We start from the raw sequence: 16,845 nt of genomic DNA on the forward strand, positions 1-16,845 counted from the left end.
CCTTATATAAACTTAACCATGGTCGCATTAAAGCAAAGCCCCTATGTTATTGGTTAGTCAACTTTCACCTTTAGGCAATGTATGGCTACTATTCCTTGGTCGCACTACTTGGTTAAGGCTACTTAGGCGGTGACCAACAAACAAATAAGAATGTCCTCTCTTGGTTAGACAAGTTAATGTTTGTACACCCCAATCATGTTATCTTTTGTAGTGGACTTAATTAAGTTAATGGAGTTAGACAACCCCATAGCTTGGTTTTCCCTTATAATCACCTAATATTTGGATAGTCAATAGATCCTAGCCAGGAACTATTGTTCAAGTTGGGCATTGAGACTCTAGTTATAACTAAGGTCATTCCCAAACTCACAGTGTTTAGGAAGCTTACTAGTTTTTGCCTAGCTTTGCTTGGTCATTGGTTGTTGGTCTTAATAGGCTTTCCAAACTCTAGGCTTGTTTTCAAGTATCCAAGGCCTTCATCCTATATACTCTAATTTATTTTAGATGTCTCATAATTACTTTATGGATCAATTAGAAGGTCTTATTATGAAAAACAATTCCTTAGTTGGCAAATTCTTTCTAAAAAGTTTCATTTTGCTAATTAAATTTTAATTAAACATGACTTCCTAAAGATTTGCTTCATTCAATTGGGATTTGAAGCAAAGGAGATGTGGATATTCAAATCTAAATGAGGGATACAAAAAATTAACTTAATTAACTAAATATCAATAAGATCTAAAGACTATGCCCTAGCTAATTGTCAGGCAATATTGCACAATGGTTCTAAAGGGTCTAAACAATAGGCCACATGGATCTACATCACTTAAAACAAGGGTCGATCCACTTGGCTTGCCAAGTAAATAATTTGATTTTCAAAAATTCATTGCCTTTTATAATTTTTTTTCTAGTCATTGCTCATTTTTCATTCCTTCCATTCTAATGATCATTTTTCTCCTTCATTTTTTCCTTTCTAAAGCTACCGTTAGTTTAGTTTTTTGATCCCCTTATTTTATCCCAATCATCCTTAATTTCTATGAACCTATAGCTAAATCCTTGGCCATTATAGATGAAGAATATGCAAACTAAGACTCACAAAATCGAGGCAATGGATCAATTACATTGTACGGAAAAAAAAAAAAAAAAAGAGTTCAAATAAAATTAAATATTGATTTAGTAATGTAGAATAAACTTCATTAAAGAATGAAAAGAATTGGCAAGGAAGACTTGTTCCTAAAATTGATTTGTGATAGGTAGCATCATATTTAGTTGGATTGCCATAAATTCAATTAGTTCATTTTAAGAAATAGATTACTTGATTTTAGGTAGTGAGCCATATTTTGGTGATATGTTAATTGGGTCTATAGGATGTTTTGTTTTTTTTATTTTTGTAATAATTTTAAATTATACTCATAATAAATAAATAAAAACATATTTTTGAAAAGGAAAAAAAATCTCCACATTCTCATAGAATAGAGTGATTTCTTGAGTGATTCTATGATTAGAGACATTAAGTAATTTCTTTGTCCTAGTTGAGTGAGTCTCATGCTTCATCATACCCTACCTTTGTAGCCCCACTTAAATCAAGTTGGTATAAAAAAAAAAGAGGTTCTTGTGCCAATCTCTTAAAGCTCCATTTGAAAAAGTTGGGCATTGCTACCATTTTTAGCCAAACTTGATTTTTCTCACTAGCCTTGAAGTAAAGTATACATCATATACCAATTGAAAGTTGTATAAAAGTTTATGGTGAAGCAAACTTTTTTCAACTTGAGTTTTGTACTATAAAATGTTCGCAATATACCAAGAAAGGTTTCCAATCAAGCATTCAAGATTTTTCTTTATTTATTTATTTTTTATTTTTTATTTTTTTATTTTTTGTATGAGAGAAGTAGTAGTGAAACTCATGGTTGAAGTCTTGATCAAGTTTACTACCATATCAAAATCGTATTTGTTTTTTTTTTTTTTCTCAAAAATGGTTTTCTATTTTATGGGAAAAAAAAATGGAAAACGTGCTCGACAACTAGAAAACAAAAAATAGGGCTTTGTTTGGAAAGTTTTTATGAAAATAATTATGAAAAATATTTTTTGGGGAATTGTTTTGAAAATTATTTTTTGATGTTTTATAGAACAAAAGTTTACTTTGGAACTTGAAATATTTTTAATATGTTTTCTATGTTTTCAATTTTCTTTTTAAAAAATAACTTTTATTAGTAATGTTTTATTTTTAATCATTTTTCATATTTGTATAATTATTTTTTAAAACAATCCTTATAAAATATTATATTTTCTATTTTCAAGAATAGATAACTCAAGTCTATAGTTTTTTGTTCTTAAAAACAAATGTAGTGTTCTTTGATAACATATCTTAGTTATTTTCACTTGTTTTTAAAGAGTTGTTTTCAAAGATGATGAGATAATTATAAAGAATAATTGAAAATAAAACACTACATATAAAATTTATTTTTAAAACTACTTGAAAATATATAAAATAAGTTGAAAATATTTCAAATTATCAAATATATTTTTGTTATATAGAGAACTTTTTTTAAAAGTTGTTCTCAAAAATCATTTTTAAAAGTTGTTTTCAAAAACTATTTTTTGAAAATAGTTTTAAAAAATGTTCTCAAACAAACCTTAAAACATTCCTACAAGATCCTCTAAGAGATGACATAGAAAATTATTTATCAATTACCATTATATGAAAATTCAAACACTTTGAAATATTCTGAAATACCATCTCTCCGCATTCTTGAGAGTCTATTTACATCTACTTAAATAGTTTATTAGAATAAACTATCCATGTTTGATGAAATATTGGTAGATTTATTAGAAAATCTCTATCTTGTAGATTAACCACAAGAAAGAGAAACAAGTCAAAGAATGTCTAGTTTATCATGTACAACTGTGAGTCCATTTCACCAAAATTCTCAAGATTTCATGTAATAAAATATTGTCATGTGTTACAATAAATAAAATTATCTTTTGATAACAATGTTGGTGTCTTATCTCTTATATTGTGTATGTGTTTGTGTGTTTTCTTTAAGGTAAGTTATACTCTATTTCCATAGCTAAAGTAACAATAGAAATATATACTAAAGGGTGAAAATGTTGAAATTAGAGCCACTAGTGTACTAATATTGGATCAACAAAAAAAAGTAAGAAATAAAGGCTAAGATTGTTAATGTATTTGAGTTTCTTAGTGCTGAAATAATACAAAACATCTTCAACACATCAAAGATTATGTAAGCTATGGAAAGTTTTGTCTAACCTACTTAGGTGTAAGGAAGTAGTATAATAATGTTGAATTGATCTATGTTTGGTTTCAACTTTGATACTAATTGTGAAAGAAAAATAACCAATAAATTTATTGAGAATTAGCAATAGAACAACGTACCCAAAATAACATCGGACATGTATTGAAAAAATCTTAAAACATTTTCATATGAATAAAACACATTCTTCAAGCTCCTTGATGACTATCTCATCACTTGAGGTGAAAAAGAATCAATTTCTTGCTCGTGAAGATGACAAACAACTATTTGGGTCTAAAGTATTATATCTTTATTACTATTAGTGCACTTATGTATTTTTGCTAATTGTACAGGTTAAGACATTACTTTTTTTGTCAATCTACATATTGCAATATATTTGCAAAACAATTAACATGAGTCAATTTTATTTAAGAAAATCAAAATTAAAATTATTTGCATATATAGGTGTAGGATATTTTATATCCTCATGAAGCATGATCACAAATAAGGTAAGTGTTTACTTATGATGACAAGGACATGATAGGAACTACATCTTCAAATCATTAAAAATATTTGTCGTAAATGAGGTAAGTTTTGAATATAAATGACTAAAATCTATAATTCGACGTATTTGAGAATCATAATTGAATACAATCCAACATTATTATATGAAACATTATTGCATGCATTACACATATAAAAGATGATTTTATTAAAAAAGACAAACAAACATATTTTACCAAATTTTTTTTATATACACATACTTTAGAAGAACGATGAAATTGATGTTTAGCAAATACAATCAAATGATAACATAGTAGATTGAATTTTAAAAGTATTGTTAATTTCAATACTTAAGAATAAACTAATACATAATATTAGAATGTGACGGCTCAAGGATTTTTCTTCTTGAACTTTTGAAGAAATTATACCCATGCAATAAGTATTCCATTGAAATTCATTTTAAAGATGATTAAATGGAGCCCTTAGCTTTTATTTTTTGTAAGCTTATAAAAAGCTGGTTTGTTTCATATCTCAAGACATCCTGGCTTGGAAAGAGCTTTCCACTACTCTACAATTTTATTTTGGTTGATTCTCCACCTCATTCCTTTTTATAACAAAAATCGCTTTTTAAAGTTATCTCATTTTTAAAATAAATATTTTCATTTACTTTATTAAGTACATTAATTATGAAAATATATAAATATAATTATGAGTAAGGGTACGAGTTGGATGGGTTCAATTTACATCACTCGTACCCAACCCAAGTTGCAAGTTGGCGTGGGCAAAATTTGAATGAATATTTGGGATCGAGTTTGGATTAGGAAAATATGAATCTAAAAATATTAGGGTTGATACAAATTGAAGAATTGGACAATCCAATTGAATATTAATAATATATTATTATTTATTTATTAATTTTAAATTATATTATCTATTATTTTCTTTAAAGTTAAAAAATAAACTCTCATATTTCCCACTTTCAAATTACCTTATCCTATGATTTATCACTTTTTACTTATCTTAAATTAATATGTTTATCATTTTTATTTAATTATTAGAATATTATAGAGTTAAATTTGAGTTTGTGGGTTGTTATTTTTCTTTCGTCAATAACTAATGAACATTTAGCTTTTAACCTTTTATTTTATAATATGCTTTATAAATTGTAGACTTAAAATAATTATTATATTTAATAACTTGCAATAACTCGTGGTAACCAATGGGAGCTAAAACTATGAGCGGGCTGAGTTGGTAATTCTTAAGTCCGTTCTTGCAAGAGTAGGAGCTTAATCTTTCTGCTGATTTTCCCCGCTTAATGGATAACCCTTTTGCCAATGGGGAATTGCTTATCATCTTAAATTTAGGTGATTATATTTGCACTGATGGAAACCATAAATTTCATACATAATACACAATAGGGAAATATGATAAATCTTTTTATTTTTTATTTTTTATTTTTAGTTTAGATAATGAATGAAGTTCTTCCATTCTATTCACTGGTACTGATCATTGATATTGGAAAAGTTGTTTTTTGTCCCAGTCCATGATCTGAACGAGTCGCACATACACCCTAGTACATGTTCCTCGGCGCTGAGGACACCCCCGAAGAGCGGGGGATTTCGTGACATTTCTGATTGGTTGTCTTGTGTTTCTAATAAGTTGTTTAATAGTTGACATATTGAATTATATATATATATATATAATGTATTGGTTTAGATTGATCCTAACCGGATGATTATGAATTACCCCCATTTTATTTAATTTAATGAAAATGAAACCCGATAAGAAGATCTCAAATCACAAATTTGCATGAAATCCTTTCTTTTTCATTGAACCGCTACAAGGTCAATAATTTCATGAGTTTGGGTTTTTATTACTAACATAAAAACATCCATTTCTAGGTCTTCAAATACAATCCATAAGGGTCTGTCCATTCTTTGTACATAAACCTTTGTGATGATTTCGCACAGTTTCAGTAGTTCTTCCGCTTCCATGACAAATTCTCCTGCTTGTGTCTCGATTTAGTGTAGACTAAACACATGAATAAATAAAGAGTTTGACATTGGTTAATCTTCTAATTTATTCAAGTTAGAATCCTTATTACAAGGATCTAAAATCTTTTAAATAATATTTAGTCCACAAAGCAAAGTAGTAATAATTATTGGTATTACTTTTCAAACATGAGAGATATTTGTTATGAAAATTTTCAAACTTAATTTTGCAATATACTTACGGTGCCTCCATTATTTGACATGGAAATTATCAAATATTATTAATGGAATATTGTACGGTATAGCATGAGACGTGGGTAATCTAGTGACATAGGGAAATAATCTGAATAACGTTAGAAGGTAAACTAATCAACTTAATCACATTTAGGGATCAAATGCCACTTGAACCTCCAATTTCATTTGGAAAAAACAAAAGGGAAAGAAAAAAAAAAAAGAAAAAAAGGAAAAAAATGGTTGTTGGTGGTGGGTGGTGAGTGTGTGGAGGAAGGCGAAGGGCAATACCAGCAGCAGTGTAACGGCTGGAAAAGGAGATTCACTACTGAGTTTAACCGTCAATGGTTTACCCATAAACCCACCAAACAAATGTTGTGTAACAGTGTAAGCTTTGTCTTCTACCTCTCATTCTCTCTCCCCTCACGCCTCCCATTCATGTCTGCTCTCATACATGCCGTCCAAATGTCACCCCACATGCCCACAGATTCACCCCATACCATCCTTTACTCACTCATGCATCATAAGTCATCATATGAGAGAGATACATCACATACAGAGAGGGGAAGAGAGAGAGAGAAAGAGAGACTCTGCCTTTTTCACTTTCCTAGAGAGAGAGATGGGGGGAGGGGGAGAGAGAGAGAGAGAGGGAGGGGGGGCACCAACACAGACCCATTTGAGAAAAACATTACTGCCAAGGTTAAAAAGATGAGGCTGCAGTTTCATTTATTCTTTTTCAAAGAGGGTAAGTTTTATTTTTATTAATAAAAGAAAAAAAGAAAAGAGCTCAGAAAAAGCCACTGAGCACCTGGCCTGTATTTGCCATTGGGGCTGTTGTTTTTTCTGTTTGCTTTCTCTCTCTGTGGGTTGGTTTTGTATGGTTCTTTCTCTCTCTACAAATCTCGAGATTGGCGTCTCAGATAAAGACCGCAGGCTCTCCCTTGAGCCTCTTTTCTAACTGGGTTTTCATTCTTGTGATAGAGAAACTATCTGGATGAAGGAGATAGGAGGCTCTCTTTGGAGGAGAGAGCCTGCCTGAGAAGAACCAATACTGCTGAGACAGAAAGCCCAAAGCTTTAGGACTCCTCTGCCCTTCCTGGGCCTCTCTGTTTTCATCTTTATCCGTGGTTTTTTTGGGTGTTTTCCTTGGTGGTATGGCGCTTTCTATGCACAAAGAGTCTAAGCAGCAGATGGATTCCAGCAAGTATGTAAGGTATACGCCCGAGCAGGTTGAAGCTTTAGAGAGGGTGTATAGTGAATGCCCAAAGCCAAGCTCCATGAGAAGGCAGCAGCTCATAAGAGAGTGTCCCATACTCTCTAATATCGAGCCCAAACAGATCAAAGTCTGGTTTCAAAATCGCAGGTAACAGACTTTCTAGTTTGTAGCAAAGGACATAGAGTCTCTCCTCCTTCTCGACTTTCTTTCTATTCCTTAATGATTTTCTTGTATAACTGCAAGAATTTGTTAGAAAGAGGGCTTGTCTGTTTATTTTTGTTTTTATGCTTGTGATTGAAATGGGTCCATTTTTGTGGCTCATACTGTTTCCTCTCTCTTTATCTCCTCATCTTCACGCATTCTTTGGTATGAGGGTAAGGATTTGCAAAATGGGGTTTTAGCATGGTGGTTGTTTTCCTTGTCAGTTAAAATGAGCTCTTTCCCTTTTTCACTGTTGGGCTACTTTTGATTCATTTTTCAGTTTTGGTTGAAAGAAAATGAGAATAGGTGATGGGTCTGGTTAAGTTGTTCTTGTTTTTCCATCTTTTCTCACATTTGTGTGTTGGAGTGTGAGGATAGTCTTTGAAGTGACATTTATTCTATTATGATGGGTTTTTTTTGTTTCAATCAGGAGTTCGTTATCATGGGTAGTGTCGTTTTCAAATATTTTTCCTTTCTATTTAGTTTCTCATTTGATTCGCAAGAAAATAAGAATGAGACATGTTTGGGCGATTCATTCATGCTTTTGGGTCTAAGTGTTAATGTCTTTGTTCATAGGCATTCATTCCTCGCTTGATTCTTAAGTTTCCCACTTTGAAAAAATGGCTTAATAGTTAAAAGGCTGTTCTCTTGCTTTTATCCTGCCTCCCTTTTTCGCTCCCAATATTAAAAATTGTTGTTATTTTTCTCTTGCCTGGTGGTTTGTATTTTTTTCTTTCATTTTTCCCTGCTCTCTTTGTTTCTTTATTCTTTCTTTTTTCATCAAAATGTTATGGTTTAATGTGGATTTGGAAGAGGTGAAAAGGGTTCCTTAGGTTTATGACTTTGGTTTTGTAATGAAAATGGGTGCAGATTCTGCTGACTGTCTATTAGAAAATTCCCTTAGCTTTTCTGTCTTTCTTCTTTTTCATGGTAGTCACTTTCTTGTGTTTTGTTGTTTTTATTCCCCTTGGTTCAGAAGTTGTAAAGGGAAATCTCTCCTAGAAATTTGAATTTTCTCTTATCATGACTTCTTCTCTGGTTTTTTTTCTGAATGAGTGATGTTATCTTGAGATGGGTTTGCTTTTCTAATTAAATGAAAGATAATGACAGCTAATCAATTTGCTTTTTGATGAATACCTTTATATTATTCTACTGGTTTCTGCTGCATTTCATCATTTCTGGTTTTACTTTTCTTAATTTTACTTTTCCTACAGGTGATGTTAGAATGAGATATTGATAAATAAGTTAGGATATTTTTTTCTCTCTCTTTTTGGTAAAGTAGATAGCTTTCTTCAGCTCCACTCTAGGTGTGTAGGCATCTTTTTCCATCTATTGAGTATGGGGCTTGTTTTTATTACAAGAAAAGAAAAAAGAAATTGCCTGATGCTTGAAGCTCACAAGATCCTTTTTGTGTGATCGGATTGTTCTGGAAGTGTTGTTTTTGAAAGTATAAAGCGTATGAAATTTTTGTCTAGAGTAATGCTACATTCTCCTTGCTAGCTCCTACCCGAAGGAGAATATTAACTTCAGAACATTAATGCCTCAAATTTTATGAAAAATTACAGGGCATGCCATTGTGTTTACCGGAGAATTGAATTTTCTTATTGTAATAAGAAATATGACAATTTTCACAAACACAGTAGTATGGTTTGTAGTTTTTTGTAAAATTGGGTACATGTGATGTGTCTTATTGGAATAGCTGAGAGGAGACTTGGATGGCAAAACTCTTAGAACAAGGGCTTGTTGGGAAGTTACATTCTTGTTTGTGTGCACAGTTGAAAGGAATTTTTAATTTTGGGGATCATTTTTTGGCATATATTTCCATTGTCAATTGTAAGGGTTCATTGTTCTTTAGTTTGCTTCCAATTGGATGGATTTAAAAAGCAAAATATGAAGTCTTCATTTTTTGTTGTTTCATGTCCGAATGCTTACATAATTCTTGTTCAAAAGTTAAATGTGCCCATGCAATAGGGAGCCACTGAGATTTCTCACCTTTATAATGATTATAGCTTCTATTATTCCATTCAGTCTTGAGGAAAAATTTGGTGATGGCTGATGAGCTACTATCTCAACCCATGTGTTTGCTCTTTTTCTGTTTAATAGGTGCCGTGAAAAGCAAAGGAAGGAAGCTTCTCGTCTCCAGACTGTGAATCGGAAGTTGACTGCAATGAACAAGCTGTTGATGGAAGAGAATGACCGGTTACAGAAGCAGGTCTCGCAGTTGGTTTATGAAAATGGATACATGAGACAGCAGCTGCAGAGTGTAAGCTCCTCCACTCCACCTTCTTGCTAGCATAAAAGTGGCATCATCACTTGGTCATTTCTGTCCCTAATATCTGAAGGGACTTTTATAATCAAATCATTTGTGGATTCTTGACCTCGTAAATCAGCATTGAAATAATTCTAATCCAATTTTCACCCTCTTTAAACCAGCATTTGGAAGTTTTGCTATGCATGACGAGATTCTATTTTGTGTCATCCATTGTTCAATTAATTGTACTTATGTTCTTATAAATCTCATTTGCTGGATTATATACCAGGCATCTACAGCGACCACAGACACTAGCTGCGAGTCTGTGGTCATGAGCGGTCAGCACCAACAACAGCAAAACCCAACACCTCAGCATCCTCAAAGGGATGCAAGCAACCCAGCTGGGTAACTTACTTTCAACTATTTAATCTGATATAAAGAAAATACCTAATTTCCTGGTTGATTTACATGCTTATGAGCCTTCTTTTGTGTGTCATAGTCTACTCGCAATAGCTGAGGAGACCCTGGCAGAGTTCCTGTCCAAGGCTACTGGAACTGCTGTCGACTGGGTCCAGATGATTGGGATGAAGGTACAATCTCTTTCAGCTTCCTTTCTTTAATTTCACTAGTTGCTTTACCTTGTAGCAGTTCCCAAATGTAACCATCTTTTGATATCCATGTAGCCTGGTCCGGATTCTATTGGAATCGTTGCTGTTTCCCGCAACTGTAGTGGGGTAGCAGCACGAGCCTGTGGCCTCGTGAGTCTAGAACCCACGAAGGTACTTGTCCTGACTTGTTCTTACTCTATTGTACTGCGTTAGTTTTGGTGTAAAGTATGTGGTAACATCTTTACAGGTTGCGGAAATCCTCAAAGATCGTCCATCTTGGTTTCGTGACTGCCGATGCCTCGATGTATTGAGTGTATCCCTACGGGAAATGGGGGGACAATAGAACTCATATACATGCAGGTTTGTTGTGTTTATAAATTAATAGTTTGTAATGGTTTCAACCATTCAATTCTTGGTCATGTATAATGTTGAATTCTTTCCTTCTCAGACATATGCTCCTACAACATTGGCATCAGCACGCGATTTTTGGACATTGAGATATACTACAAGCTTGGAAGATGGCAGTCTAGGGCTGGTAGCCCATTTAGTGACATTACTTTATTCCCATAATCTCTTGTTTTATTTTTTATTTTTATCTTTTCAGAGGGAGAATTTTTAGAAATATTTTACTTATTCATGTTGAAGCTTTACCTGTCAATAACTAATATACAACACATGAGTTGGATAAAATTAAAATTATCATTTTAAATGGATATTTCTGATTTAAAGATCATTCCTTTATTACATTTATGGAGGAGACATTCTTGTAACATATCAAATGATCCCCTTTTTGGGAAATTGTATGCTTTCTTGTGGAAGTTGTTGCTGACCTCATGTAATATGTAGGCCTACTATGTCAACTGATTTCACTGTAGTTCCCTTGTATTGTTGGAGTGTGCTTGACAGTCTCAGTAACATACTTGCAGATTTGTGAGAGGTCATTGACATCTTCTACTGGTGGCCCTACTGGACCCCCTGCATCAAGTTATATAAGAGCGGAAATGCTTCCTAGTGGCTATCTAATCCGACCTTGTGAGGGTGGTGGCTCCATTATTCACATTGTTGATCATGTTGATTTGGATGTAAGGATAAAATCTAATTAAGCTACTTCAGGTTCTCAATTATCCAATTGTGGTTTATTTGTTTTGTTTGTCTTTAATTTATCTATTTGTATATTTCAGGCATGGAGTGTTCCTGAAGTTCTTAGGCCGCTATATGAATCATCTAAAATTCTCGCTCAGAAAACGACTGTTGCTGTAAGAACTTATGGTTGTGTGGGGTCATTTTCTCTGGTTTTATCATATTCTCGTTCATTCTCTTATATCTTTTGATTTTTTGTATGCAGGCATTACGGCACATACGACAAATTGCACAAGAAACCAGTGGAGAAATTCAGTATGGTGGGGGCCGCCAACCTGCTGTTTTAAGGACGTTTAGCCAGAGATTGTGCAGGTAATGCCATCAAGCATATTTGTTTTAAAATATCTGCTCAGTGCTTGCATCTGATCCAGCAATTAGGTGTATTACAGTGGATTAGTCACTGCATCAAACCTGACTGACCAAACCAGTTGAGATGTGTTCCACATTATCATCTGATTAGGGATTTTTTTAGAATTTTTTTTAAAAGAGACAAAAATGAAATTTGGTCTTTAGGACCTATTTTTTTTTTCTCTTGTAATGTTCATCAGTCTGTTTCTCGACTAATTTAAAATGTATATTAGGGGGTTCAATGATGCTGTTAATGGGTTTGCGGATGATGGTTGGTCGCTCATGGGTAGTGATGGGGTGGAGGACGTAACCATTGTGATTAACTCATCTCCAAGCAAATTCCTCGGCCCCAGTATAACTCGACAATGTTTCCAACTTTCGGAGGTGGCGTGCTGTGTGCCAAAGCATCAATGCTGCTACAGGTAAATAGAAAGTCTAGACAACCTTGTAAGGTCTATTGATAGTGAATGTATGCTAATTTGTGGATGTCCAACTTCTGTCTTATCTCTCAATGCCACCCCACAAATATTATTTGAATCTTCTGGGTTAACATCACTATTGAAATATTTGATATATCCATATCTGACTGTTTATTTGAATCTGCAGAATGTTCCCCCTGCTTTACTTGTTCGATTCCTGAGAGAACACCGTTCTGAGTGGGCTGACTATGGTGTTGATGCTTATTCTGCTGCATGTCTTAAAGCTAGTCCTTATGAAGTTCCCTGTGCAAGACCTGGAGGCTTCCCCAGTAGCCAGGTCATTTTGCCTCTCGCCCATACAGTGGAGCATGAGGAGGTGACAACTTTCTCATCCAATCTCAAATTCTTTCTACATCATTTTCTTCTTATCTTGCTCTATGCATTAGTTTTACAATGCAAACTTATCAATGCGTATTTTACCTGATGCAGTTCTTGGAGGTGGTTCGTCTAGAAGGACATGCATTCTCGCCTGAGGATGTGGCTTTGACACGGGACATGTACTTACTACAGGTTATCTATAATAAATATTTATGGAAGTGACTTTGCTTATCTTTTTCATAGGTAGAACTTTGTAAGTTTATCTTATTGACATAAATTTTTCTTAAATTTTCTGTGGCAGCTATGCAGTGGGGTTGATGAGAATGCAGCTGGTGCCTGTGCTCAGCTGGTTTTTGCACCTATTGATGAATCATTTGCTGATGATGCTCCTTTGCTGCCATCTGGCTTCCGCGTCATACCATTGGATCCTAAAACGGTTTGTGAAGCTCTATACATTGAATGATATTACCATTTTGGAGAAAATGTTATTTTCAGTGAGAATCAATGAAGCATGGTGTTCCACAGTTTTTGGGATAATAAAAGGAGCGTGCACCAAATGTTTCATGGATAGAGTATTTTCCTCAAGGATTCTAAGTGTTTTTCTTTTTTTTTCAAAAAAAAACCAAGAGTGTTCAATTAATATGCATGCAAGATACAGAAAAGTCTAAAAATGAGACAGGATTTGGTTGCTGGAATCTTTACTGGATTCATTATAATGGATTTTTTAATTGTGGGTAATATCTAAGGTTTTCCAACCAAGAAATGGAACTTTTCAGTTGGACTTCATTGGCCAAAGCCTTTGCATACCCTTTCTGTAATTTTTGCTTACTTTACATTTTCTTTTTTGTCTTGCATTTGTAACAGCCATATCTTTGTACTGCAGGATGGACCTGCTGCTACTAGGACATTGGATTTGGCCTCTACACTTGAAGTGGGAGCTGGTGGGGCACGCCCAGCCAATGAGTCTGATTTGAACAATTATAACCTCAGATCTGTTCTGACTATTGCATTCCAATTTACTTTTGAGAACCATGTTCGAGACAATGTGGCTGCTATGGCTCGCCAATATGTACGTAGTGTTATGGCCTCTGTTCAGAGGGTTGCCATGGCTATTGCCCCTTCCCGGCTCAGCTCCCATATGGGCCTAAAACCACTTCCTGGTTCTCCTGAGGCTCTTACTTTGGCACGGTGGATTTGTCGTAGCTACAGGTTTGACTTGGATCATATTAAACTTCAAAATTATAGAGTTTTTCCATCAGGCTCTTACTTTTCTGTGTTCTTTTAAGCATCTCTCAACTATTATTTGCTTTGCCGCTGCTGACTTGCTTACTTCCAGGATTCACACTGGGGGAGAGCTCCTTCGGGTTGACTCCCAAGGTGGTGATGCTGTCTTGAAGCTACTTTGGAATCATTCTGATGCAATCATGTGCTGCTCCCTGAAAACAAATGTAATTGCTCCAAAATTTTCTGCAACTTTTTTACAAAGAACATCCAAGTGAAAAGCACAGCTTTATTGTGAACTATCCCTATGTGTTTTCTTTTCCTCCCTTCTCAAAACAACCAAATGGAGCTCTGTTGGGTTTTGCATTCACAAACAAAATTGATGTGATTGACTGTGATTGACTACGAATGCAGGCATCTCCAGTTTTCACATTTGCTAACCAGGCTGGGCTTGATATGCTTGAAACTACTCTGGTGGCCCTTCAAGATATAATGCTAGACAAGATTCTTGATGAAGCTGGGAGGAAGATTCTCTGCTCGGAGTTCTCTAAGATCATGCAACAGGTAATTATGATGCATCATGTTTTGTTTTGTAATCATGGGTTAACAAAATCACATACAAGCCCAATTTTGAAATTCGATGTGAAACTGTATTACAATATCTCAAGTCTTTTGTTTTTCAATTGCAGGGCTTTGCGTATCTGCCAGCAGGGATATGCACATCCAGCATGGGCAGGCCTGTGTCTTATGAGCAGGCCATTGCATGGAAAGTCCTGAACGATGAGGACTCCAATCACTGCCTGGCTTTCATGTTTATAAACTGGTCCTTTGTGTGATGCACATAGGCTTTGCTATATCTTAAGTTATATAGTATGTGGCTTTAGAAAAAAGTCGGTACAATATTACATTATGACATGAATGAAGTATATCAGGATCTCATAAACACTCATCTATATATGTATTGCTTATGTTTGCTTAATGGTGCTTTCTGCTGTCCACCTCTTGGTACCATTTGTTTGTTTTGTTGGGTTCCTATTCGGTATAGGACGTCAGTAAATTTCTTAGTAACATTCACTTGGAGCCCATCTTGCTGTCTTACACTCTTTCTAAATAGAGAACAACTTGTTGGGTTATCAATGAAGTAACTCCTGTTTGTTTCCCAGGAAAAAGTGGCCAGAATTGTTTTGGAAACGCTTTTTCCCTTGTCCATTAGCTGGTTGTCAACAAGTGGAGAAAATGGGGTGAGGGGTTGTTGTACAGACACCTTCTAGCCAATTTGATCATGTCTTCATCTTCTGCATCATATTTTATGTTTTATTGGGAAAAAGGCATCTCTACCCACTACAAAGCAGTAAAGCTCATTTTTTGAACTTGACAAAGGAAGTCGGACCATTTTGCCGTTATATTGATTAGAGCCAAAGTGTTCTAATGAAAAATGTATAGAGTAAATTATGCATTATATTGTTAGGAGCCTAATTTTAGATCTAACTTGTATGTTTGAGCTGAATCTTAAGTTTGAAGGGTGAAAAGACCGTAAGTTGCGAGGGATATTTTTAGTCATGGCAATGAGGTAATCAAATATGAAGACATGAAACATGAAGAAAGCCAAATAAAACCAAAAGAGACAAGTCATGAGCATGATGCATAAGTGATGGAGCCTATGAAGGCATCTAAAGAAGATGAAGACATGATCAAACTGGCTTGAGGAAAATTAAAAAAGAATCAAAAGACAATTTGAAGATTGGATGAAGTAAATTTTGAATTTAAACTAAATTCTAGAGCGTTTCCGGAGATCACTTTGGAGCATAACACATTGATTTGAAGCTTGAGAAGTTAGGAATCTAATGCTTCAAACGATGCATGAATCAAAGTTAGAATGAAAAAGTTATAGTCAATTGAAATATGCAATTAAAAAGTAGAACTTCATATCAAAATTGCACAACCACTAATTTCAACAAGTTTTTTTGTTTGAATGAAAATTTGACTTAAGTTCGTGATGTCAAATTGTTTGTTGAAATCTCCAACTAGTCATATCAAAATGCTTGTTGAAATAAATTTCAAATGGACCACTCTAATCGGACACCGTTTACAAATACTCGAGGCTTGAAGCATTTTGGCATTTCACGAACGCAAAATGGGGCCCTAAACATTTTATATTTATCATTTATTAATTTTTAGTTATTTCAAGGTAGTTTTTATTTATTTATAAATAAGTGGCCAATAAGAATATGTCATATATAGGGATTTTACCCAAATTATAAAAACTCAGCTTTTAGGTTTTTCTAAAGAGTTTACATAGAAGAAGACACAATGAGGATTTTGGTTTATTTTTCTTCTCCATTATGGTTAATTAATTTATTATTTCTGGTTTCTTTATTTTCAAGAATGATCCTCATCGTATTTAATGGATTGTGTATGTGACAATATATTCATGAAAGGCTAAAAAACTATCTTGAGACATGATGTATGAAAACCTAGGGTTGAAACCTAAAAGGTAAACATAGGTAAAATCAAACTTAATAATAAATTAAATAAAAGATTAAGACCTTAACATAAAAAAGCAAAATAACCTCTAATGTTAGTTTGTGTTACGGGCTAGTATAATTGCCCATTCAATAATTCTAAGGACCTTAACAATTCTTGATTTCTAGTTATCTAACATCTACCCTTAAGCATATCTATACAGAGTGGTAAAGTCCTAAAATCATATACTAAACCCCATATGTCATATTAATTAATTTAATAGGTATTTCAAAATGGGATAAAATATTACTCCTTGACATGATCAAGAAAGTTCCAACCTATGGAAAGTTCCTTAAAGACTTATGCATAATGAAGAGAAAGATCAAGTTAAGTAAGAACACATTTCTCACAAAGCAAGTCAATGTCATTATTAAGAATAAGGTGTTGGTGAAATATTGTCCCACCATCTTAGTCCAAATTGGAGACTCATTTGTAGAGAGAGCTTTGTTAAATTTGAGGGTTGGTGTCAATTTGCTCCTATATTTCATCTATACGAAATTGGGATTAGAAGAGCTTAAGGCTACTGCCATAACACTCTCTTTTGCAGATTGCTCAATTAAGGAACCTAA

At 33.9% G+C, this 16,845-nt stretch overlaps 1 protein-coding gene across 1 annotated transcript; it reads left to right on the forward strand.

The window, feature by feature from the left end:
* Positions 1-6,799: 6,799 nt before the first annotated feature.
* LOC117924188 (homeobox-leucine zipper protein HOX32-like) lies at positions 6,800-14,751 on the forward strand. Its single transcript, XM_034842768.1, is given in 20 exon segments — positions 6,800-7,334; positions 9,492-9,651; positions 9,929-10,044; positions 10,139-10,229; positions 10,323-10,418; positions 10,495-10,558; positions 10,561-10,607; positions 10,696-10,782; positions 11,174-11,329; positions 11,429-11,503; positions 11,593-11,699; positions 11,969-12,081; positions 12,084-12,157; positions 12,342-12,530; positions 12,644-12,724; positions 12,834-12,968; positions 13,416-13,741; positions 13,869-13,980; positions 14,168-14,317; positions 14,443-14,751. Coding segments are annotated over 20 exon segments (2,535 nt in total). The 5' UTR covers positions 6,800-7,125; the 3' UTR covers positions 14,590-14,751.
* The last annotated feature ends 2,094 nt before the right edge of the window (positions 14,752-16,845 follow it).

Source organism: Vitis riparia, chromosome 10, assembly GCF_004353265.1.
Source record: "Vitis riparia cultivar Riparia Gloire de Montpellier isolate 1030 chromosome 10, EGFV_Vit.rip_1.0, whole genome shotgun sequence".
NCBI lineage: Eukaryota > Viridiplantae > Streptophyta > Magnoliopsida > Vitales > Vitaceae > Vitis > Vitis riparia.